This window comes from Pteronotus mesoamericanus, unplaced genomic scaffold (genome assembly GCF_021234165.1).
Source record: "Pteronotus mesoamericanus isolate MK-2021 breed Mesoamerican mustached bat unplaced genomic scaffold, CSHL_Meso_final contig_25, whole genome shotgun sequence".
Taxonomy (NCBI): domain Eukaryota; kingdom Metazoa; phylum Chordata; class Mammalia; order Chiroptera; family Mormoopidae; genus Pteronotus; species Pteronotus mesoamericanus.
This window is the reverse complement of record NW_026555105.1, coordinates 37219306-37244968: the sequence shown is the minus strand read 5'-3', so window position 1 is coordinate 37244968 and position 25663 is coordinate 37219306. Positions and strand designations below refer to the sequence as shown.

General features: G+C 35.8%; 2 protein-coding genes and 1 pseudogene across 10 annotated transcripts in view; 2 read left to right on the top strand and 1 right to left on the bottom strand.

Moving 5' to 3' along the window:
* Positions 1 to 439: 439 nt before the first annotated feature.
* Positions 440 to 15302, bottom strand: POLR3F (RNA polymerase III subunit F). 5 transcript variants are annotated; one of them, XM_054574111.1, is made up of 9 exons: positions 15166 to 15302; positions 13736 to 13853; positions 10183 to 10250; positions 9457 to 9524; positions 6507 to 6619; positions 3652 to 3795; positions 3425 to 3532; positions 2352 to 2543; positions 446 to 1294 (listed from the first exon to the last, which is right to left on the bottom strand). In XM_054574111.1, exons 2-9 carry the CDS (start codon positions 13790 to 13792, stop codon positions 1217 to 1219), a joined length of 828 nt encoding a protein of 275 aa, XP_054430086.1. In that variant the 5' UTR covers positions 13793 to 13853; positions 15166 to 15302; the 3' UTR covers positions 446 to 1216. The 5 variants fall into 5 exon arrangements, with proteins under 5 accessions (XP_054430088.1, XP_054430086.1, XP_054430083.1 ...); XM_054574108.1 differs by lacking the exon at positions 15166 to 15302 and adding an exon at positions 14508 to 14833; XM_054574112.1 differs by lacking the exon at positions 15166 to 15302 and adding an exon at positions 14558 to 14599.
* A 1632-nt stretch (positions 15303 to 16934) lies between these two features.
* LOC129070980 (chloride intracellular channel protein 4-like) lies at positions 16935 to 17848 on the top strand (annotated as a pseudogene).
* Positions 17849 to 21322: 3474 nt separating this feature from the next.
* Positions 21323 to 25663, top strand: part of DZANK1 (double zinc ribbon and ankyrin repeat domains 1) — a 101451-nt gene continuing 97110 nt past the window's right edge. For all 5 annotated transcript variants that reach the window (XM_054573520.1, XM_054573519.1, XM_054573518.1 and 2 more), the window contains exons 1-2: positions 21323 to 21431; positions 23683 to 23836. In XM_054573520.1, the coding sequence (XP_054429495.1) occupies positions 21323 to 21431; positions 23683 to 23836 (263 nt within the window). The remainder of the gene's footprint in view (positions 21432 to 23682; positions 23837 to 25663) is intronic.

Genomic DNA, 25663 nt, shown 5'->3' with positions numbered 1-25663 from the left:
TTTACTAATCCCATTTATTTCAAAATAACTCTTCTGATGGTTGTCCACTTAGTATCTCCAAACTTGTGTTTGAACTCAGGCCTTAGGAGTAGCTGAACTTGAATTCCTTTCCTCTGGTACCATGCTTTTGACCTAGACATAGAAACTTAAATGGAATTAAAAGGGAAAATACAACAGCTGGGATCCTAAAAAGCCCTCCAGCTAACTTGCGTGCAACACTGCATCAAATAAGCTAGTGTTTTCTATATGGCTATAGACTGGACTTTAAAGTATTATTAGAACTGAGGACAATTACAATGGCTTTCTGCTCAGTTTACACATATTGCACCATGATTTTTAGACCAGAATAAGGAAACAAATCTAAAATGGGACAAGAAAAGAAGAATGGTACCCCTCCTCAAAATAAAGTGAGTGGAGGGCAATGGAATTTTTAGTTTTAATTTTAGTTAAATAATAAGAATCTAGGGAAAAATTCTAGTAAGTAGTACAATTGGGCCACAGAGTGAACTTCTAAAACTTTAACAAAGATCTAGTGAAAATAATCCTTTAAGATGAATGTGATAATATTTATACACAGAAAACATATCCTTGACAATAGTCATCATTAGCTTTGAGGTAAATACAGTGCCATATTCCTCTGAAAGAATATTTCTGACATAAAAGGAAACTAACAGTATGTGGAAAAAGGATGTTCCAACTCTCTCCTCCATTCACACCCCAAGTTTGTGTAAAGTGCCCTGCTATTCCTTCCTTCCCTGTTTTAATTGCTTCTCAATAGAATCATTGAGAAAATAGAAATAGTGATAGTGACCAGATATACGTAATTTCCAATGAAGACCTTAATAAATTTAAAACAAGCATTTTTAGGCTCTAGCCATTATCCATTGATAATTATGGATTTGTTGGCTTTTTTCTTGAACAATCACATGTGTCGAAAGCTTCAAAGATGTTGTCCTCCAGAACTTCAGAGTATTTTATTTATTGAACAACGGATTTCACTACTAACCTTACCTGCTTCATATTCTGTTGGCTACTCTACCAACATAAACTTAGTCTTCATAGATAAAATAGTATATATTTTCATAGCAGCAAGTCTGTATCCATTATTGTAAAATTTGTTTTCAAGGGAATTTGATGTTCCATCATGCATGAAGTTATTTATTTGCTCCCAAAGCAACTTCATTTGCAAAATGTCAGTAAAGTTCATAGCTCTCTATTAAAATTCAAGCCACTCTGTCATGTAAATACAGTTAGATGGCGAAATCTCACCACCTTCATGGCAGTCATCAAAAACCTTTAAAAAAGAAAAAAGTTTATATTCAAACTGAGGTTTTAAAATTATTACACTACTATGTAATGTCAATTAAATGTCAACTATAACTCAAATCTCTGTTAACAAAAATATCCAAGACCCAACTACCTATTTCAAGTGCTATTAAAAACAAAACTTTCAAATTGAAAGAGATTAGGACTGTATTTAAGAACATGCTGTAATAGGACATTCTCTGTGATCATAAAGTTAGTTAATAAGAATTCTTTTACTATAGCATTAAGATGAACATGTATACCTGCTCACTAGGAAAAATGCTATCAATGGGTAACGCTGGAATAAGAAAGGAGATCTATACATAAGGATGACTTAAGTTTGACCAACTGAATGTTTCATATTTAGCTACCTTCCTTTCTGTGAAGGGATGCTAAATAGAATTCCCAATATGCTAGCCTTGTCTCTAATAATTGAAACCATGGCATAGAGTGCTTAGATGTATAAAAACAATCAGTCTAATGAAATAAAACATAGACTAGTAGCCCAAGAATATAAATGCGATGAGGTCTGGGACAGTGCCTATAGCACACAGCTGACACTCATAAGTTAAGTGGGCATGAATGAATGAAGAGTGCTAGGGCATGCTGCAGGGGAAAGAACATTAAGTCTGAGTTTGAATCATGGTTGTTACTTCTGAACTACATCCTCTTAGGTCTTCCTCAGCTGAAGTTCCCATCTACTAAAGGGGAAATAACACCACTAGCTCAAAAGGATATAAAGAGCATTAAGTGAAACCACATACATCATCAAAAACATGTCGGGCAATGGTATATTCTCAACAAATCTCACTTCTACCCTACTTAGGTTAAATGATTAATGCTTGTTGAAAAGTGTCCATTTCAGGGCCAAGAGTGGAAAACACAAATTCCTTATGTGAGGCAAGATTTATTCATTAAACATCTGTCATAAAGGTTACATGGAGGTTTGAGTAGATCTTGGTCAACCCTGAGAGTGAGAAAACTGGGGTGTGCTTTTGCTGGTATGTTGTGACAGTTAGGTGTAGAGTGAAGTCACTTTAACTCACCGGACAGAGTCCACAGGGGGCCCGAACCAAACCTGTGGGTGGGATAATTGGATTGACTGCCCTATAGAGTTTCATGTGTCCATCTACACTGCCAACTGTGCCTTCTTTTGCAGCAATGATAGTCATCTCTACTTTCCCATCATAGATGAGTGTATTCAAGATGGTTTCAATGTCCTCCATGGACAACTCTACCTATAAAGAGGATTATGAAAAAGGAAACAAAAAGGACAAAGAAACATTCTTTTGTAGGGGTTAAAAACAGTATAGGGTCACAATTCCTTAGTGAAATGGGGAAGCACTATACTAGCAAGTAAGCAAAAGTACAGAGGGGTTGAACAATGGTCCAAGTTACCACAAACCACTCATGCTAGGGACAGAACTCTTACCTCAAACTGAGCTTGACACTGTGTGATATCTTAACTCTAATAAAAAAAAGTCCAGAAGTCTTGTAATGTTTGTTTGACAAGAACTTGATAAAGGTTTATTAAATGCTTGAGGAGAATGGTATTTTAGACATCAAACAATCTTTAGTCAAAATTTTTAATAAATGAGAAATTTGGGAAATGAAAATGACTTGTCCACAAGTGTCCACTTCAATTTCTTCTCTGATTGTGAAAAACATTCAGCACACTTTCCATATGTATAGGAGCTTATGTATAGGTCTTAAAAAAAAATATGATGATAATACTGCTTACATCTCTTAAGATAGAAAATTCCAATAACTGACAACAGACATGATGACATGTTTAGCACGTATGTTGAAATGTGCCTGACGAAGTCAAGAACTTATCAGAACAGACTTTTGAATTCTGATAGTGAAATGCACTACCAGGCCTCCACCCTGCTGCTCTATCTCCCAAGCTCAGCACATACAGTTGAGACAATGCAAATCACATGACCACATTTGCCTAACTGGTTCGACAGCACTTTCTCAAAGTGGGTTCTGTAGAACATCCACAGGTTATCACCTGAAAAAATGGTCTGGATCAAATGTTTGGAATATATTGTGAAATATACCCCTATGATAAATAAGTTTTTAAAAGTAAGATTAAAATTAGAAACTGAGGTCTGACCTTACTGATTCCCAATTCACAGATATATTTCCATACTTCGTGTGATGAAGCAAAAGAACTATTTCTCTGTATCATCGGATTCTGTTTGCTTTCTCGTGCTGTTTCTGCCTGTAAGGGTAAAAACATAAATCTCATCAAGTGGTTTCTGAATACAATTTATACAGAGCGAAATCAATAGCAGAAAATATTTTGTTTAGTACATGATTGTTTCGTCAATTATGCCTTACCTTGGTTTGTAGGAACTTAAAACATTGTTGGTTAAGCACCTCTACAAATTCAGACTCAAAATCCTGGTCACTGTACCAGGCTCCACCAGTCACAGACCGGTCAGGCTGCAGGTTATAGAGCATATACACCTTCTTTTTTGAGGCCTAGGAAAAAATATGCACAGCAGATTGGTTATAAGCTCACAGTCTCCCAAAACTAAGATCTGGAAAAAGGAAAAAGCCTAACCTTTGTTTTAAGAGTTTCAGATTTATAGAAGTATTGTAAAAAATGGTACAGAATTCCCATTTACCTTGTAATATTTTCCTTATCATTAACATCTTACATGAATAGGGTACATTTGTTATAACTAATGAACCAATATTGATATATTACTACGAACTAAACTATACTTCATTCATATTTCCTTAGTTTTTCCATAATATCCTTTTTCTGATTCAGGATTCTATTCAAGGTGTCACATTAGATTTAGTTGTCATGTCTCCTGAGGCAATTTTTAGTTGTGACAATTTCTCAGTCTTATTGATGAACTTGCTAGTTTTGAGAATTACTAGTCAGGTATTCTGTAGGATGACCTTAATTGGAATTTGTCTGATGTTTTTCTGATGAGGCTGGAAAAAAGACCATAGAGGTCAAATGATCTTCTTATCACATCATATTAAGGGTATTTGATTATCACCAAATGATGACTGATTATCACCATTATGACTTTTCTGTGTTGATGTTAACCTTAATTCCCTTGCTAAAAGTAGCCAGTGATTCTTACTTTGCTTCACTGTAGTTACTTTTTTCCCTGCCCTTTCTTTGGAAGAAAGTCACCATTTACAGTCCAAAGTTAAGAATTGGGAATTATGCTCTACTTCCCTTAGGGCAGAGTATCTACATAAATTATTTGAAATTTTTCTGCATGAAAGATTTGTCTAATTTGTCTCATGTATTTATTTATTCAAACATTTATCTGTTGGCATGGATTCATGAATATTTATACTGCTTTAGTCTGCAACCTTGAAAACATGATGCTAAGTGAAAGAAGGCAGACACAAAAGACAATTTATTGTATAATTCCACTTATAGGAAATGTCCAGAATAAACAAATCTATAGAAACAGAAAGCTCATTAATGGCTGCCAGGGCCTTAGGGCAGGGAGGCTAGGGAGTGACTGCTAGTGGGGTAACATTTTGGGGTGATAAAAATGTTCTAAAATTAGAAGAGAGTGATTATTGCATAATTCTGTGAAAACATTAAAACCCAATGAATCATATACTTTAACAGGATTAATTTTATAAAATGTAAGCTCAGTGAAGCTATTAAAAATAAAGAAGAAGGAGAATTGTCGAAATCAAGCTAGGTGATGGGTATATGGGGGATTTATTATGTTATTTTCTTTACTTTTGAACTGATAGGAAATTATCTATTAAAAATTTGGAAGAGAAATAATATTCTAACTTAGTGGTATGATACAAGTATCATTGATTAAATAAAATCAAATGAATATCGAATCTTTTGCAGTTCACTTGATTTTTTAAAAAAATATTATTTTTCAATTACTATTGACATTCAGTATTAGTTTATATTATTTTCAGGTATATAGCATAGTGGGTAGACAATCATATATACCTTACGAAGTGATCCCCCTAATATTTCAAGTACCCACCTGGCACTATACATTGTTATTTCATTATTGGTTACATTTCGTATGTTGTACTTTACATCCCTGTGACTATTTTGTAACTACCAATGTATACTTCTTAATCCTTTCACCTTTGCATCCACCCACCAACTCCCCTTCCTCTCTGGCAACCAGCAATTGCTTCTCTGTATCTATGACTGTTTCTATTTTGTTTATTTCATATATTTTGTTATTTAGATTCCACATATAAGTAGAATCATTTTTTTTTTTTTGTCTTTATCTAATTTCACTTGGCATAATACTATCTAGGTCCATCCATGCTGTCACCAATGATAAGATTCCATTCTTTTTTATGGCTGAGTCATATATATGTCTATCAATTACTGCTTTTTTAATCCACCCATCTGTTGATGGGCACTTGGGTTGGTTCCCTATCTTTGCTATTGTAAATACTGCTGCAATGGACATAGCGGTGCACATACTGTTTTGGATTAGTGTTTTGGGTTTCTTAGTATATATATGAAGAAGTGGAACTGCTGAGTAATAAGACAGTTTCATTTTTAATTTTTTGAGTAACCTGCACAGTTTCCCATAGCAGCTGTACCAATTGAATGAATATCAGATTCTTAAATGCTAAAATTTGTGTTCAAGTCAACTTTAGTCTAGGGGAATCCTGGTTCCTCTGATGCCTAAATCAGTGAGGTCAACAGCAGATGTCTCTGATGGACCCCGTTCTAGAGTATGGAGTCCCTGAAGGATGTGATAGGTGGGTGGGATGAGGAAGAGAAACACTGTGTACTGGACCAGATGCTCCACCAGAGCAGGGATCTTTCTCTGACTTGTTCAATAACGTATCCCAAGCACCCAGAATAGTGCCTGGCACGTCACAAACACACAATAGATATCTGATCAATCAGTAATCTAACATGCGAGTAAGGGGTAAATTCTCTTACATATGACAAAATCCAGGAAAAAATGTTCATGATTCCAAAAATTCTGTCCTGAATAGCTTTAAATTTTTGAATGGGTAAGACTACTAAACAGTGCCATATCTAACTAAGCAGCACCTGCAAACCAATGAGCTAAATTTTTTAAAATCTTTTTTGATCAGTTGCTTTAAATCACAACAGAGCTTAAATAACAATAAAAAAACAACAACCCTGAAATATGCTTGGAGTAATATACATACAGCCAACATTCAAGAGAAGAAAAGAGAACACTACTCACTGCCACAGACTTAACAGCTTTGATAAGCTTTTTACTTTCCAAATTCTTTAGAATTTTGTTAATTTCTGTTAATGGCAAATTACTTTTGTACCGGATATCTCTGCTCCATATTCCTGTAAGAAAGGAAAGTAAAATAAGTTGAAAACCATAGGACTTGTGTTTATAATCCTATTATTTATATCTCATTCCAAAACTAGCAAAATATATATGTATAAACTTCTAATGCATAACTATTGGAAAAACTGAGTGACTTAAAAGAAAGGATCTCAGAGTAACAAAAATATGCAAAAACAATACATAAGTTACATGTTCTATTTAACAACCAGAAATTTCCTGGAATTCTATCATGGAAACTTTTTAAAAATAAATGAAAAGAACCTTTTTATAATGAAAGAAAAATGTTGAATTTTTAAAAGGGAAGGGGAAAGTCAAGGAATATATAGCAAGGACTCATGGACAAAACCAAAGGGGAAGAGCTGAGGGAGGAAAGGAGGGAGGAGGCAAGGGAAAGTGGTGGGGGGTAGGCAGAGACAAATGTATTTGAAAAAATAAATTAAAATTTAAAAAAAATAAAAAAAATAAAAGACCAAGTACACACTCTTTAATGGATCTATGTCTGGGGGAATACTAAAATGGCATATTTTATGAATCCTTTGCGGATTCATACTCCTGGGCAAATCTTTCTATAACAGCACGTGTTATATGTGAGAAGTGCAGCCAATCCTTTTCTTTCTCTTTTTTCCCCCACAGTCTTCTTTTTAAGGCAGACTAAAGAATCCAGATAAAATTACTGATCAAGTTAAATTGTACTTTATATATTAAAATATAAGCAAATAAAACAAACTGAATTTAAAGCTATGATTTAAGGACAATTATTTTAGGAGAAAAAAATACTTTTAAAGCTTGCACTTTACCAGAATTCATAATTTCCACATTCTTTCTATACTTGGACTCTAAAGGTCTAGGTCTAATTTACAACTTAAAAAAAAATAAATAAAAATAAATGAAAAGAACATTTTTATAATGAAAGAAAAATGTTGATTACTGAATTTATGCATTTATGTACTACATAATGAAGTCTCACTCAATGACAAACTGCATGCATATTCGTGGTCCCATAAGATTATAATAAGAGCTAAAAATTCTATCACCTGGTGACATCACAGCTGTCCTAACATTGTAGCCAACTCATTACTTACGTGTTTGTGGTGATGCTGGTGTAAACAAACCTGCCAGTTGTATAAAAATACAGCATATACAATTATGTACAGTGTATAATACTGTACATAATTATAAGTGACTGTTACTGATGTATTTATCATACTATACTTTTTATAAGTTCAGAGTGTACTCTTTTTACTTATAAAAAAAATTCTGCCATAAAACAGTATGCTGCAGTAGCCTCATACAAATCAGGTTTACTGTGTCTGTTGACTATATCCTTTTCTCTTGTGCTTGAATTAATCTCATGTTGTTTTGTACAGTAACATGCTATATAGGCTTGCAACTTAGGAGCTACAGTCTATATTATTATAGCCTAGGTGTGTAGTAGGTATAGACCATCAAAGTCCACTTACTTTTTATTTTTTTAATTTTCATTTATCGATTTGAGAGAGAGAAAGAAAAAGAGAAACATCAATTTGTTGTTCCACTTATTTATGTATATATTCATTGGTTGCTTCTTGTATATACCCTGACTGGGGATTGAACCCACAATCTTGGCTTATTGGAACAATGCTGTAACCAACTGCACTACCCAGGCCGGATGGTTTATACCATCTATGTTTAGGTGAACTCTATGATGTTTGCAAAATGACAATGAAATCACCTAACAGTGCATTTTCAGAACTTATCTCTGTAGTTAAGTGGTGCTTGTCTGCATTGTCTCTTCCATTCCCTCCTGCACCCAACCTCTGTTTTCTATAAATTTCATTTCAGATTGTATATGAGAAAAACAAACAAGTCTGGGGTGGGTCAGCTGTCATCCTCAAGGGAGAGCAAAAAAGTCCTTATGTTAGCACTTCTATTATTTATACAACACTATATTAGGGAAATGAAAAAAAGATTATAGTTCTTACAGCCACTAAAAGTTCTGCACAGGAAGCTATAATTTTTCTTTCAAAGAAGGAAATAGTGAAAATGGAATTTTATGTAAAAATATGTTGCTGTATTTTCTTCACAACAGAGATGCATAATGAGATAGGAAGAATTTTTTTAAAACAGAAAATGGCTTTTTCACATATCTATTTTTTAAATTTTAATTAAATTTTCTAACTAATAAGAATTACATGGTTTTAGATTAAATTATAAATGTTAAAGCTAACAGATCAAATAGATCCTAAATTGTAGTAACAGCAATTTAGATACAGCTCTTCTATGAAGACAGAGGAGCAAAATAGCTGTTGAGAGACCTATTCAGACACTGCCACACTGCACTGCACATCTCTTTTTTTTTTTATACCAAACAGATATTGTTATCCACAATTTACAAAGCAGATGAAGAAAATAAGGCTTCCAAAGTTCAGAGAATGAAGATTTTAAAAAAAGAACCATAAGTTTCAATTTATTTTTAATAGATAATACATTCACATGGTTAAATATTAGAACTTTGTCCCTTCCCACAGTCATCTAACTCTTGCCTCCTTTGAGGCAACAATGACATTACTCTATGTGTCCTTCAAACATATGTACAGTATGGGGTAGGTTTACAGTTGTTCATATGGAAAATAATACAATAATTAATAAATAATACAAGAATAAACTGTTTTACATACTCACAATCGTAAACCTACCTTCTCCCCACCCTGTATATATGTATGTTACATTACCCTCTTCTTTTTACATAAATGGCAGCATACACACTGATCCATATCCTGGGAAGACAGGATCTCAGTCCCTGTATCTAGCCCAAAATCAATGTTATTTTCTATTTCTTCCTCCATATGCTTACCTTTATTTCCTGCATCCTCTATGATCTGATATACTAGTTTTTCTTGGTTATCTGATCCCTTCATTTTACTGCAGGAGAATAAAGTAGAATTAAAAAGGCAAAGAGGTACATGATAATCTAATAGTCTACATGACTCTTTAAATAAATTAGCAGACAAGGTCATCAAATTGACTTACTTACCAAAGAAGGGCACATCTTAAAAATAAGAAGACAAGTATAAAAAAACAAGTTGCAAAACAGTGAGGTTAGTCCTGACTGGTGTGGCTCAGTGGTTTGGGTATGGTCCTGCAAACCAAAAGGTTGCTAGTTCAATTCTCGGTCAGGGCACATGCCTGGTATGTGGGCCAGGCCCCCGGCAAGAAGCATCTGATCGATGCTTCTCTAGCATATTGATGTTTCCCCTCCCTTTCTCCCTCCCTTACCCTCTCTAAAAATAAATAAAATCTTTAATAAAAACCAACAGTATGGATAGCATGATCCCATTTTTGTTTAAAAGAGACTATATATAAATATATAAGCAGCTGTATATATTTATATATATTTAGAAGAAAAGATATATTCCCAATTTGTAAGAACAGCTATCTCTGAGAAATGGAACTCATGATAGGAGGCAGGGATGATGTGCAGGAGGTTTACATTATGCTATTTTGTACTGGCTTTTTTAAAAACATATATTACTTTTGTAATAATTAACTTTTTCTTAAAATGATACAATTTTGTGCTTACCCAGCATTCTGAGAATCCTTTATCCTATACAGAAGGCCTGTATTGCTCCTTAAGAGATCCAACTGACCCTAAAATTTTTTAATGGAAAACAGCAGTTAATTGCTTTATAGAGACTTCAAATCCAATGACAAATGTCAATGCATTGTTTAATGTTTTACACAGTCTAAAATATCCTACCTCTTGTTATTTGTCAGTTCCACATTTGAGATTTAAGTTTTTGCCTACCTATCACATGCAGTACATTTTAAAAAACTTGGCCCTTTATCTTATCGCTTTCTAAAATATTAACATCTAACAATTACCTATATGCTAGATCCTGGTTTGGTTATATGATCAATGCATAAAGATTATAAACAAGCAGCTTTAGAATAAAAGAAAAAAATCTTTATTCAAATTAAATATAAATTCAAAAAATATAATGCAAATAAAATATAATTTATGTAATATAAAGTTCAAATAAAGGCTGACATGCATAAATATTCTATCACATGATGGTTAAATAAAAGTTACAGAGTTAATAGTGACATTTACTGATATGTGTGATTTCTATTGTGTTACACGAAAATTAGGCAGGAAGGTCAACAGATGAATAAAATACCTGCAGTTTTGTTTTTCTATAATGAGTCAAAAGTAAAATAAAGCATGTCTGACATATGCTTCTGAATTTCCTTAGATATGAACTTAGGAGCCCAGATGGCTGTACCACTGGGCTTCTGGCAGTATGGCGAAGCCATGGCTAAGCCTGGGAGGACCCATGACTTACCTATGGCTCAACAGTAATACTTCCCCACTGACTCCACTAAGTGGCAAAACTGAACCACAAAACTCAATTTAGCAGCTCCATTCAGTCTTTTAATTCAACCAAAAACATTTAATGAACACCAGAGTATGATTGTTGTTTGGGAGTACAAACATCAATTCTAAAAGAGAATCACACAGCTAACTTCAATGCTACCTGGTTTACGTTAAGAGAGAGGTTAAGTGCCCTGGTTGGTGTGGCTCAGTTGGTTGGAATGTCATCCTATAAACTGAAAGGTCACAGGTTTGATTCCCAGTCAGGGCACATACCTAGATTACAGATTCAGTCCCCAGTTGGGCCACGTACAAGAGGCAACCAATCGATGCATCTGTCTCACATCGATGTTTCTCTCTCTCTAAAATAAGCATATCGTCGTGTGAGGTCAAAAACAATAAAAAAGATAGATGTAAGTAATGGGCAGAATGGGCTCTCAGAGAAGCTTTGGTCCAACCAGGGATTCAGGGAGACTTCCTGGAGACAATAGCAGAACTGAGTCTTGAAGGATGAGAAATTAGTCAGTCTGTGAAGAATGGGAAGGGCCTTTCCTTCTAAGCAGGGAAGACTCCATGAGCAAAGGATCTGAGGCATGCAACAGCATATTGTGACAGGAAACCAAGAAGAATCTGTTCCCTTTGAAACCTAACTTTTGGGGCACAATGATGGCAAAAGATAAGGCAGGTAATGAAGGTAGGGGCTCAATGTGGTTAATCCATGAGTTTGGACTTGAATCTCTAGTGCTGAAAAAGAAGCATTTCTAGTAGGTAAGTGACTCAGTCAGATCTGTATTTAAGGCAGATTAGACTGTCTTCTCTGAGGCAGATGAAACCAGGAAAGCCAGTTAGGATACACTGTAATAGTCCAGGTAAAAGCCAAGAGCCTGAACACATGTGGGGGTAGTAGGAATGGAAATAGGGGAACAAATTTGAGACTTATTTAAGAGCTAAAATCAGTAATACTTTGTGATTTGTTAATAATTACTCTCTTGCTTAAAATGCTTTAATAGTTCCACCACTGCCTACAACCTGTAAGCCAACAGGACTGGCAGTAGGTGGGGTCCAAGACAGAGGTGGTAAAACAGAGGAAGGTACTGAGGATGATTTTCAGACAGAAAGGAAAGGGCTGAAAGAGTGGTCACAGGACAGAAACATTCTCCATTGCCACAACCTCCCAGCATCCCTTCCTCTGTCGTTCCTGGAGCTTAAGACCTTCATCAACATGAATTGATCAGAAAGCATCAACAGTCCTTTTTCCTGGTGCTAAAATAAAGGTCAGCAATCTAGGCCATTGATTGTTTTAACAAAAAGTTTTGTTTTGTTTTTTTTAAGATTTTATTGATTTATTTTTAGACAGGGGAAGGGAGGGAGAAAGAGGGGGAGAGAAACATCAATGTGTGGTTACCTCTCAAGCGCCCCCTACTTGGGACCTGGTCCGCAACCCAGGCATGTGCCTTGACTGGGAATCGAACCAGTGACACTTTGGTTCACAGGCCAGTACTAAATCCACTGAACCACACCAGCCAGGGTAGTTTTTAAAAATAGTTTTATTGGGACACTGCCACATCCATTTATTTAGGTGTGGACCACAACTATTTTCTTGAAGAATTGATCTACTGTGACAGAAGCTGTATGGCCCAGAAAGCCTAAAACATATACTATCTGACACTTATGTTTTTAAAGATTTTATTTTTTTATTTTTAGAGAGAGGGAAAGGGAGGGGGAGAGAGAGAGGGAGAGAAACATCGAATGGCTGCCTCTTGTACACGCCCCGATGGGGAACCAAATCTGCAACCTGAGCACATGCTCTGACGAGGAATCAAACCAGTGACCTTTCACTTCACAGAATGAAACCCAACCAACTGAACCACACTGGTCAGGGTTTTTATCTGGTACTTTATGCAAAAAGTTTGCCAACCCCTGAACTAGAAGGTTGAAGGCAACAGTTTAACAAAAAGTCTGCCTGTCCTCAAATCTCCATATCCAGAGCCCTTAGAAATCCAATAAAACTGGTAGATTTAAAAAGTGTAACAGCCTTCAGACGAGTCCTCAGTACAGAAATCTTTTACCTAATTGCTACTAAGCAAACTGAAATGCTCTCAGGACATGGGAACTTTGATGATAGAGGAAAGGAAGGAGAAATAGGTAGATTTAGAGCATGTGGTACCAGCGGGTATGGTGTTTTTGGATAGAAGAGGAGAATGACATTAGGGCCCCAGGGGAATAGAAGAGGTAAGAGCAGCTATAAGGAATTCATTGAAAAAAAAAGAAAAACCCACTGCTATTATTTAGAGCAGAGCCTGCACTTACTCCCTGAGGGCCAACACTGTTCGCATTCAACTGGACTCATTCCTACATCTTGAAATGCTCAGTGTGAGATTGTGGAGAAAGGAACCTTAATAAGTTGACTCTGTGATGACAGAAAAATCAGGGGGATATATTTCATAAGGAATGTCCCAAAACCAGTAGGAAGCAAACAGAAGGTTAGAGTCTATGGCTATATATCTTTATGTATCTTAATGACAATTAGGTTAACAAATACAACAGTTAAAACAAAACGCATTTATTCCATTTGTCTTGTAAAATGATTAATAATTCTTTTCTCTTTCCTCAGTTTAGGCAGTCTGAGCTGTTTCCTGGTTTAGAATCTTATCAGTCACAACCTAACACACCTTCTAATGTCTTAATGACTAATAATAGGAAGTAATGACAATGGTAATTTAAAAAAAATAATTACATTAACTAGTTGGATTCACCTTACCATAGACAAGAGTCTATTGATTGCCACTGCCCGCTGCTGAGCTTCTATGTGAGGCATTTCATTTTGAATTACTTGGTCTGTGATTCCATGAGGGAACTGGTGACATAACTCTATAATCCTAAGAACAAACACATTAATGGTATTACTCATGTTTTTACTTATTTTAAAAGGCAGTGGGGGAAAATACTAGCAGAACAATTTGAAATTGTGCCTTTTTTCACATTTGGGTTTCTATGATGGTTCTGAATCAAAGCTTTCAAAATACATGTTTACATTATTATTATTATTTCAGGGAAATATTCTTTCACTAATATGAACTTTAAATTAGAACAAAAATCAAATGAAAACACAAAAGATATTAATGTTGCGAATTCAATTTTCTCAGACACAAGTTTGACAAAATTAAGATACGGTGCACCGGACAGCCACAAGTCTCCAAGCAGAAGGCAGGTCAGGTTCTTCTAGCGGGAAGCCAAAATTTGTAACAGTTCACAACTGGGGCTTGCTTTTAGAATTATCTGTACCAAACAAAAAAAGCCCATATCTTCACCTCGTCATAGGATCATCATATGTTATTCATAACAATTTGAGAAAGTTCGGTTCTTTTAAAACTATGTGGTAACCTAAATATAGTGCAATGAGAATATTGGGAGAGGCCTTAGGTTACCTACAATCTTGACTTAAATACTGCACCAAAACCATTTTGGCTTAACGTTGCTTTGTAATCACAAACTGCACCCTAATTTCGCCCAAGTTCTGTCGTGGGAGTTACCACTGCGACAAGAGCGATCTTGGATCAGAATATGTATCCCCACGTCCTACTGCAAAAACGCCGTCTTCTCTCTGTGCGTCGATGAGCCTTAACTCAGGAAGAGAGCACATCATCATAATTTCCCGAACAGCATCGGCACAGTTACACAAAGTTGCAGACCGTCAAATTCGTTTTGAACTTATTAAAAGAGTTACGCTCTCCAAGGGTGAGAAGGAGGTCCAAACCCGGCAACCCCTTTCCTGAGCGCTCACTGAACTTGTTCCGTATCTCCCGAAGGTCTCAGGAGAAAGGATCCGGCTGCCCAAATGACCCGCCGCCTGCAGGGCTCCCGAGCCGGAAACCGAGCCTCACCCACTAATTTACCTGTTTTCTATTTCTACCGGATCCGCGTCCGGCGGCTGCAGCTTCACCTTCACCTCAGCCATGAAGGCACAGTTCCCACCCCTATGGAGAAGAGACGCACACAGCGGCCAGATACCGAACGTCAGCAATGGAGAACTGGAGCAGACAGCGCCAGGCCGGGGCGATGGGCCTTCTTCCCCGTGTCGCAGCCGGTCCTTCCTTGTCTGTCGGCTTGAGGTGGCCAAATCGCGCCTGCTCCACCTCACTCTCCGGCGCCGCTACATCCTCTTATTCTCATATTCCAGAATGTCAATACCTGTTGGGCGAACGAGCCTCGTTCCCTCATTCTGAGTTGAGACGCCACTTTTTAACACCTTTCCAACCTTTGTGAAGGCGTAGTCTCGTAGTCTCGGTTGCCTACTGTGAAACCTTAGGAAAGGAGCTTCACACGGGTACCACTCTCCTATTCAAGCCTCATGGGCGGAGCTAGTTGCTAGGAAGCCAGGTTTCTGCCAATTACCTGCTTAGCTCTTAGTAGGCGGGGCGCGGTTCGCAGCGTCTTTGGTAACCGAGACCTTGGCGTAGGAGAAGGCCGGAGGAAGTGAGAGGTGCGTTTCCTGGATGGGGACAGTAGAGGTATCTCCGGGGTCTCAGTTCTGTCCTGGTGGCCGTAGGTGGTGGAGGAGGAGAACCTCCCCTACTCCTGTCGAAAGGGAGAGAGAGTCTGACTGCTCCTGATGGGCCGCGACCGGGACCAGACGGGGTTCCGGATCCAAGCGGAGAAGGGACAGTGGGGGAGATGGAGTTGGGGTTTAGGGGTGCTGTTTTCCCCACACTGCCACTTGGGCCTGTCGGATGGGTCTACTTCTTGATCCCCTTTGCTTGAGGCCCGCTCGCCGCCCCAGACTCCCAAGGGCACCTCCTAGTTGCGGCGCTCGAATTACTCGCTTCCTCCCAATTTTTTTCAACTATTTTTTTATTTTAACTGCTTCTCACACAGATGGAAATGTGAGGACGCGCAAGCCCCCCAAGTCCAATCATCTTTTGGTAGGGCTAGTGATCTATTAGTATTTGCAGTTCAGATTCTTGACTTTTAACCTGGAACTTCGATTGCATCTTACCAGGCATTAAGTTCTCTCCCATATTTATTTATCTCACTTTTGGGAAAAAGTCTATGACAAAACTCAAACCACAAGATGTTCAAAGCAGCATTATTTAGAATTGCAACAACCAAAAGAAACTAGTAATATCCTTAATACCTTAACTATGAATTGATAAAATTATGTAAGTACGTGGAAAATTGTAAATAATAGAGTGAGGGTACACTAAATAAACTATAAATTTGAATGAATACATAGATTATAGTTGAGTAAAACCTATGTATCCACAATCATTGGAATTTGAATAGACTATACAGTGATGTAAAAGGTTGTGTTAAAGTGAGGGTTATTTTTTCCTTGAGTTCTTTACACATTAAAAATTATGATACTGCCCAGAAAAAAGATAAGTGAGGCCTCCATACTTATGTTTAATTATTTATAAATATAGTAGATGGAATGGGAGACTTTTGTGTTTGTTGCTCACTGTTTATATTGGTGACAACTTTCTTTCCACTGAGGCTTGCTACTCTGCCATACTTCTAAAGTTTCTTTGCCACTTTCAAATGTAAGAACTACATGGTGACAACTGCAGGGCCTTGAATCTGGAGCTTTCCCAAAGGAGATGACTCTAAATTAACATTTCATGCTACGTACAGAGTAACATCTGTTTTTCTTGTATGATGACTTGCCCTGAAGTGAAGAGAGGTGGCACAGGAAAAAAAAAAAAGGAAAGGCTGATAATGATCCAGAGGGAACTTGGACCAGATCATTAGTAATAGTCTCTGTTCTTATGCAATCATTTAATTTGCCTGTTTAAAATATCTCCATTCCCTCATCCCATTTAGCCATGCTCTTTTCCAAGAAGTAAGGTTTTTAGAATTAAAACCCCAAAACAAGACCTCAATAGCAAAAAATACAGCTGGAAAAATAATTATTTCAATTAAAAATTGAATGAGTCACGCTTGAGTCATGAGATGGTGCTGAGATGCCGAGGCTGAGGGGAGCTCGATGCTCCCCTCATCTCTTCGTCAAGGCTGGCAGTGATGGTGAATGCCTAAGAAACTGCCCCTTTTCCCAGAGGCTCTTCACAATTCTTTGGCTCAAAGGAGTTATATTTAGTGTCACAACTGTTGACCTGAAAAGGAAACCTGTAGACTGCAGAACTTGGCTCCCGGAACCCACCCACCATTTTTAACTTTCAATAATGAAGTCAAAACAGATGTAAATAAGACTGAAGAATTTCTTGAAGTCTTATGCCCTCCCAAGTACTTAAAGCTTTCTCCAAAACACCCAGAATCAAATACTGCTGGAATGGATATCTTTGCCAAATTCTCCGCATATGCTAAGAATTCAAGGCCAGAAGCTAATGAAACATTGGAGAGGAGTCTCTTGAAAGCACTGCAGAAACTCGATAAATTTCTGAATTCTCCATTCCCTGATAAAAATTGATGAGAATAATATGGAGGTCATTAAGTTTTCCACATGTCAATTTCTTTTTTTTTTTTTAGAGACTATTAAAGTTTTTTTTTAATTAATTAATTTATTTACTTTTTATATACATTTGTCTCTGCCTCCCCCCCACCTCTTTCCCTTGCGCCGTCCCATCTTCCCTCCCTCAGCTCTTCCCCTTTGGTTTTGTCCATGAGTCCTTGCTATACACATGTCAATTTTTTGATTGCAATTAAATGACATTGGCTGATTGAAGCCTGCTGCTCAAACTGCACATTGTCAAGGTGGTGGCCAAAGAAGTATCACAACCTTGATAGTTCAAAAAGAATGACTAGCATCTAGAGATACTTAGCTAATACTTATAGTAGAGATGCATTCACTAATACCTGTCCCGGTGATAAAGAAGTTGAAATAGCATATAATGATGTAGCCAAAAGACTTACCAAGTAAAACAGCACTTATGAGACAGAAGTCTTTAAATCTTCCAGACAAGAATGTGCTTTTCCAGGCAGACTGCTACTCTTCCTATAAAGTAGAATTTTATTTTGCATGAACATGGCAGTTATTTAAGATTAGCATAAAGGCTAGATAAGGTATAGTGGCTATCTTTAAACACATGCCTAAGCAGTATTATTTTAACACTTTTTTTACCCTGCCTACCTCCTCTACCTCATATCTTCCTCTCTTCTAATTTGGAGGCGCTTCATCACATTGAACGTTGTTTACCATCTCTCTAGAGCCGTCACCATTGTGTCCATTCACTTTGTATAGATGGCAGGACTTTTGAGGTGCAATATTTAACTGTTAAAATAGTAACCATGGTTTCATCACTCAACCCCCAACTGGTGCATATTGCATGGTACAGGAATATTTATGTATTTTTGGAATTTTATAATATTTAGTAAGAGTATATGAAAGGATTGCTACTATTTCAAAAAACTCAGTCTGTGTGCTAAAGGGTGTTACCACCAGAGAAGAGAGCATTTTACTGAAGTCACTACAGATATTGCTAATTTACTTTGTACACGGATTTTTACTTTTCCTAAAAGCATTTATCCTTTATACCAATTATAATATCTGACATTATGTAGAAGCTAAACGTTTAGAGGGAGGGATAATATTCTCAATCTTTCTCAAGACTTTTGCCATATAAGGTAAACCAATGAGCACCTGATATTCAGTCTAAGTATTTTTGCTATGTATTTTTTGCCCAGTGCCATTCATTTGGAACATTATTGCTCTTTTCCATTTTTTAAAAAAGTTCTTTATAAGTAAGCACGTCCTTGCTTTTTTTTTATTATTTTTTAGCAAGACTATGTAAACTAATATTTAGTTGATTTAGCCATAGCAGTAAAGTGATTTGTCAGGTAAAAATTACCACAGAAATTAATCTAAGGGATGTAGGAGCGACTTGTCAAAATATCAAGTAAAATTTTGTTTCTAAAACATCTTTAATGTGGTAATTTAAAGAATGCATTATCCAACCTATACTAAAAAATAAGATAAAACATACATATTAGCAGCTTTTCAATCCCACCCTCATTTGCTATTAGACTTTGGGTAGAGGGTGGCTCACTCCTTTTGGACTAAATTATAGTTGTTAGGGTGAGCATGTATTTACTGCAGTTTTGCCTAATGACGATCATTGTGTTTCCTTCCATTAAATTTTTCTACAGTCACAATGAAGAGTAGCACTCTGCATGTTTGTTTGTTTTTTAAATTTAAGTCCTAAACCAGCAATTATTTGTGCTCTAAAAAGGGAGGATGTACTTGGTGAAAATAAAACAAATGTTTGCTGTGTGTTTATTCATTTTTTAAAAATGGATTTTCTAAGCACTACTCCAAAGATGGGGTTGTGACTACAACACATTTTTTGCAACTTTTTATATATAACTTGTCTAAGAAGTACTATTTCTCTCGTAGGTTGTTTTTTGGAAATTTTAAGTAAATTACTTTAAAATGGCAATGATTTCCTCCCTTTGATATGCTAACATTTACTAAGCATTGGCGTTATGGAAGCAGCATGATTTTTATAAACATACTGCATTTTTTAACCTATCACTAATTAGTGTAGTATAGAAAGATAAGAAAAGCTCCATATTGTTTTCATTTGGCTCAGGGAGATTTGCTTTATCTTTCTTAAAACTCCTTATTGCTGATCAAAAGTTTGAGCACCTGCCTTTTTGTAATTAAACACTGAATGCTGATTCATCTGGCTCCAGGAAGAAGCAGTATCAGGTTATCTATTGAGAAACTCTATAGCAGTAGCTTCAGTGTATGAAAAATGTCACATCTGCACCAGTACACAGACAGCCATCAGCACTTTTCACTTATTTTTAAATAGCGGTAACTTAACATTCAGGTGATATTGAACCTTGCCTCCTAACTTAAAGTGTGAAAAAGATTCAAAAGAAGGGTATCTCTTCTTTCCAATGAATTGTGTGGAGCAGAGGGCTAATGAGGAAAGAGCAACATTCCTTAAAGTAGAATGATGAAAAATACATTCTGAAACTCAATTGTGAAGTATTTGTACCTTGGATATTTATTTTCTATCTTTATAAAAAATTATCCATGATTCCACTTGCCTGTCCCTCTCAATGTCCAAGGAAGGTAAGTCTGTTATAATTTTGATGAGGGCAGAATTATATTTCTGTGTAGAAAGACCTTATTACTTTATCAAGGAAGTTAGTCAAATGAAATTGAGATTGGCAAACGGACAAAAACCAGTAAATAGGATGATCCCAGCACATGCTTTCTTACTCCATCTTATATGTGTAGGAAGGTCATAGCTTAAATCTTAGGAGACTTGGGAATAAAAGTTTTCATGGGAATTCATGTAGCATATGGGTTGCCATAATGGAAACCATCCGATATTATTTATGCAACTACTGAATCATTTCTCCCATCATTTAAACCAAGAAGGAGAATAGAGTCTGAATGGAAGCTCTGTTTCCCAAGGGATCCTGAGAAGTTTTTGTCTTCAGCAGTTGGAAAGTTCTCCACTATTTCAGTTGATGACTTTTTTATTTACAAAAAAAAGCACAAATGCAGATTTTTCTGTATAGTTGTGTTATCTGCTTTAACTAGGATTGTTGATTTATGATAAAAATTCATATAAGATTTTATTTCTTGGTAACTCTAGCGTATACCATTTAACTTTAACTGCTTCAGCAATCCGTACGCAATTAAGAGATTTCTGACATTTATTCTTACCCTAAGCTGATAAATTATAGAATTTAGGCAGTTTTACCTATGTTGAGTTTTGAATCTCTCAAGCATTGCATGATACATAGCTTTTATTTCTGTGCATTTAAAGTACCCATTTAGAAAATATCTACAAGGTAAAAATTATAAGAAATAAAAATGTATTTTTATGAGTATTATGAATACGTTTCATCAAGATCGTCCAATTTCTTACACTGATTTTATTTATTTATTTACATTATTGATATAGTATATGAGCTTTTTAAAAAAATTTCATTCTTCAAAAATTGCCAAGGCTGTCATTGTCAAAATTATTTTTACCATGGAAAACAATTCAAGTCCGTAAGTCATAATGTTGAACAAAATTGAAGTATTCTTTAGAATTAATTAAAAAGGCAAATGAAAGCTTTATAGAATGCTTGCATTTTCTTTTGTCTCTCTTGAATCAGTATATTGCTGGCAGCAATTGTATTAAAATAAAGTATATTTTCACTACCCTAAAAGGTTCTTTTTTCTCCCCCTTCATGAAAATAAATAACAACTTGAGGTAAAAAATATTGAATAATATTTTTAGGTGATATACTAACAGTATTCTCTTTAGTTTTTACTAATTTTATGGTATTTAAATGTGGTGCTTCTCTCCAACTTTTGTGTTCAAATATAGGTAGCTGTTGGAATTTATTTTCATCTGCATTTTTTTTTTAATGTAAGCAGGGAAAAATGGCTGCTGGTTCAGTGTGTGTCCCTCAGATCATACCACTGCGAGTGCCTCATCCTGGAAAAGCCAACCACGAAATTGATAACAATACATTCTTGGAAATGAAATCAGGTAAGAAACGTACTTGAAATGGTTTTAAATAATATGGCCATACTCTTTATGTTCATCTGATTGTTGACTTTCTTCTTTGCATGTTTTCTATAATCAGGACCTTGGGAAGTTTGTAAAACTTCCAAAATTTGCAACAGTGTTATTCCTGGTGGTTTATAGAGTAGTGTATATTTAGATTGCATTGGTTAGCTTTGACCACTGTTTCATTTGTATAGGTACATAATTGCAGGCATGCCTTGACTCACCTTAGCCAAGGTAGGATATCCAAGTGCTTCCCCAAACGTTCCCAGGATGCTCATTATTTTTGCTGGGACAATAAATTTGACCTACTAACTACAGGGTCTCCATCAGGTTGGAGACTGAATCCTAGCATTGACAGCTTCTGGAGATTTTTGGTACATTACTTAGCTTTCCTGCATTCATTTTCCTTATTATAAGATAGTGATAATAATATTTTAACATTTACAGCCATTGAGAGGATTAAATGAGTTGATGTGAGGTACACAGTGTCTAACATGTAATAATGCCAGAATAAACCTTAGCCATTATTACAGAAATAAAGCAGTGAATATATTCTCTACTAATGCCAGAAATATGTATATGTATACTCATATGCATGTATATGTGCACATATACATATGTATAATATATGGGGGAGTGAAAGTTTTATAGATAAAACATATGAAAAATGCTTGTTTAAAAAGACTTTGAGATTCCAATACACTTTCATAACTGATATGTGTAAAAATTATTTATCTGTTTTTATATTATGACCACCGTGCTTCCTGGACATAGAGTTCCAACTAAGAATATATTACATTATACTGTGCCTCCCTTTATCTTAAAAGCTAATATTATTTTTTAAAACTCTCAAAGCAAAATACAAATTTTAATGTGTGCCCATTACTCTGAAGTTGGATGGTTATTTACAAATGATGATATAATAGGGTATCCAAAAATCTCTAATATTTTAAGTGTCTAATAAGTGGTTCTACAATTTAGTAACAAAAAAATAATAACCTATAAGAAAATGGACAAAAGATGTAAACGGACATTTTATAGGAAAGGGAATATAAATGTCTTTTAAACATATGAGAATATACACTCCTGCCTCCCCCTTTACCTGCTTGCTGACCAGACCTTGTTCCCTGCTTTGTTTACTCCATTGTATTTGATCACCATTCAACAGATTGTATGTCATTTGTTTTGTTTGTTTACAGTTTGTGTGTTCTTCCTAAAAGGGAAGCTCCACGAGAGCAGGGACTTTGGTCACTGGCATGTCCCCAGAGCCTAGAACAGTATCTGACTCATAATAGGTACTTGGTAAATATTTACCAAAGGAATGGATGAATCTTACTCAAAATGTAAGAAATGTGAATTAAAACTACAGGATACTTCTTTTTTTTAATCCAAGAGATTGGCAAAACTAAAAGAAAAATAGATAGCACATGATATGTGTGAGATTATGGGTAAAAAGTCACTCTTTAAGTACCAATATAGAGCAATACCCAAGATATACTGTTAAATGAAAAAAGAAATGGGTGAACAGATATGATATGCCACCTTTGTTTAAAAAGAGTGAGAGAATTAAGAACATGCAGATATATTGCTTGTATGGGTATAAAATATTTTTGAAAGGATACCCAAGATATTGGGAGTGTGAGGGAGAGCTTTAATTATATATCATTTTTTTACATTTTGAATCTTGAGTCATATGAATTTATTAGCTTTACAAATTTTCCAAGAAGTGTAAGAATGAATCATTGATCAAGTTCAAATAGAATATAAAATCATTTCTTAAGCAATGTGCAAAAAAATGAAAATTTAGCTTCTCCTTTCTAAGTAGGTGTTTCAGTCTTAACATAGACCCCTACTCTATTTGTATGTATCAATGCCCTATTGGAGATACAGAAAAACATAGTGGTTCAAGAGCATGGGCTATGCATCCAGCTTAGCGGAAGTCAAACCACAACTCTGCTGCTTTTTGACAGATTTCTTAACCTCGCTGGGGCTCAGTTATCTCATCTATAAAGTGAGTATAAAGTAGGACCTATCTAATAGGGTTGTACAGATGAAACAAGCTTATTCATGTAAGACACAGTGCTTGACATAGAGAAGGAACTCAATTACTGTTATTGTTATTCATTTCTATAATATGTAAACAATCTCATTAAATAACTGACCCTTTGGCATTATTCAGGGACTTGTTGCTTTAGTGTTAATCCCAGTTATTCTGTTTTGGGTTTTTCAGATACCCCAGATGTCAACATATATTATACCCTGGATGGCAGTAAACCTGAATTTCTAAAGAGAATTGGTTATGGTGAAAATAATACATTGAAGTATACAAAGCCTATTACTCTGCCTGATGGAAAAATACAAGTTAAAGCTATTGCAGTTTCTAAGTAAGTTAAGAGCATGATGATTAAAGTAATTTATAATATAGTGACATTTTAATTTTATTTCTTTCTTTCTGTGACAGTCAGTGCTAAAGTAAAAGGGTACTAAAGAAAAAATTATTTTGGTCCTGGCCAGGTAGCTCAGTTGGTTAGAGCATCATCCTGATATGTCAAGTTGCAGGTTTGATCCCTGGTCAGGACATGTATAGGAGTCAACCAATGAATGCATATAAATATGTGGAACAAGAAATCAATGTTTCCTTCTCTCTCTCAAAATCAATAAATAAAAATATAAAAAAAGAAAAAAATTATTTTAATTGCAACATGTATCTGTAATTTTTTTCATCTTCTATTGAGATACACTGTAAAGTGCTGCATTCATAAGAGTACAGCTCAATGAAGTGCTTTGTATATTAGTACTGTTTTTATTTTGAATTCCACACTGGAATTTTGAGAACTTTTCCTGGGGTTGAAACTGCTGAAGAGATTTCATCAGGCTCTGAAGAAAATACTGTTTTTAGTGAATAGTTTTTTTATTACCCAGGACATGGCCTACAACCACCATGATCATTCTTTATTTTATTTTGTACTGATTTATTTGTCCTTAAAAGCTACTGAGATTTCAGTTTGTTTGATACTAGCTTCTTTCTTTTCTTTTCTCTTCTTTCCTTTCCCTTTCTTTCTTTTCTTTTCTCCTCCCCTCCTCTTCCCTTCTCTCCCTTTTCCTTCTTCCCTTCCCCCACCTACCTTTCCTTCTTCTCTTTTCTTCCCTCCCCTCCCTTCCCTCTTTGCTATTCAATGATGTTACCAAATTATCAATATGGAAACATGTCTATATTTGGAAACTTTTTGTTGTAGAGAAAACACTCAATTGCTTGGCAAGTCAGTGATAGAGGAATTATTTTGTGCAGTAAGACAGGTTTGGCCACATTTTTGGAACACTTTTAGGACCCAAACCAACACCTAGCCTGGCCCAGGTACTACTTTAAAAAAGGTTCTCAGAGCTCCTTGGGTGGCCGAACTGCTGCATGACTTTTTGAGGAAAGTTACAAATTCTACACCAAAGATTGTTTTGGAATTTGAATATTTAACTTTTTATATATGTATATATATCATTGATTATGCTATTACAGTTGTCCCATTTTTTTCCCCTTTATTTCCCTCTACCCTGCACCCCCTCCCACCAGCATTCCCCTCTTAGTTCTTGTCTGTGGGTCATACATATAAGTTCTTTGGCTTCTCCATTTCCTATGCTCTTCTTAACCTCCCCCATTTATTTTCTAACTATTATTTATGTTTCTTATTCCCTGTACGTTTTCCCTCAATCTTCCCCTCCCCTCCCCTCTGATAAACCTCCATGTGATCTCCATTTCTGTGATTCTGTTCCTGTTCTAGTTTGATTAGTTTTGTTTTGTTTTTTTGTCTTTTTTAGGTTCAGTTGTTGATAGTTGTGAGTTTGTTGTCCTTTTTACTGTTCATAGTTTTTAACTTATTCTTTTTCTTAGCTAAGCCTCTAACATTTCATATAATAAGGGCTTGGTGATGATGAACTCCTTGACCTTTACCTTATCTGGGAAGCACTTCATCTGCCCTTCCATTCTAAATGACAGCTTTGCTGGATAGAGTAATCTTGGATGTAGGTCCTTGCCTTTCTTGACTGAAAACCTCTTTCCAGCCCCTTCTTGCCTTTGAGTTTTTTTTTGCAGAAATCATTTGATAGTCTTATGGGAACTCCTTTGTAGGTAACTCTCTCCTTCTCTCTTGCTGCTTTTAAGATTCTCTCCTTATCTTTAACCTTGGGTAATGTAATTATGATGTGCCTTGGTGTGTGCT

Bases quoted from the DNA above. Each gene is read 5' to 3' on its own strand.
- POLR3F (XM_054574108.1), bottom strand. From the start codon at position 14,623: ATGATGATGTGCTCTCTTCCTGAGTTAAGGCTCATCGACGCACAGAGA. The intron at 2,544-3,424 runs GTCAGACCTCAG...TCCTCTTTATAG, and splicing joins GTGAATTGGGAATCAGTAAG to GTAGAGTTGTCCATGGAGGA. The intron at 1,295-2,351 runs GTGAGTTAAAGT...TCTTTTTTAAAG, and splicing joins CCCCCTGTGGACTCTGTCCG to GTTTTTGATGACTGCCATGA.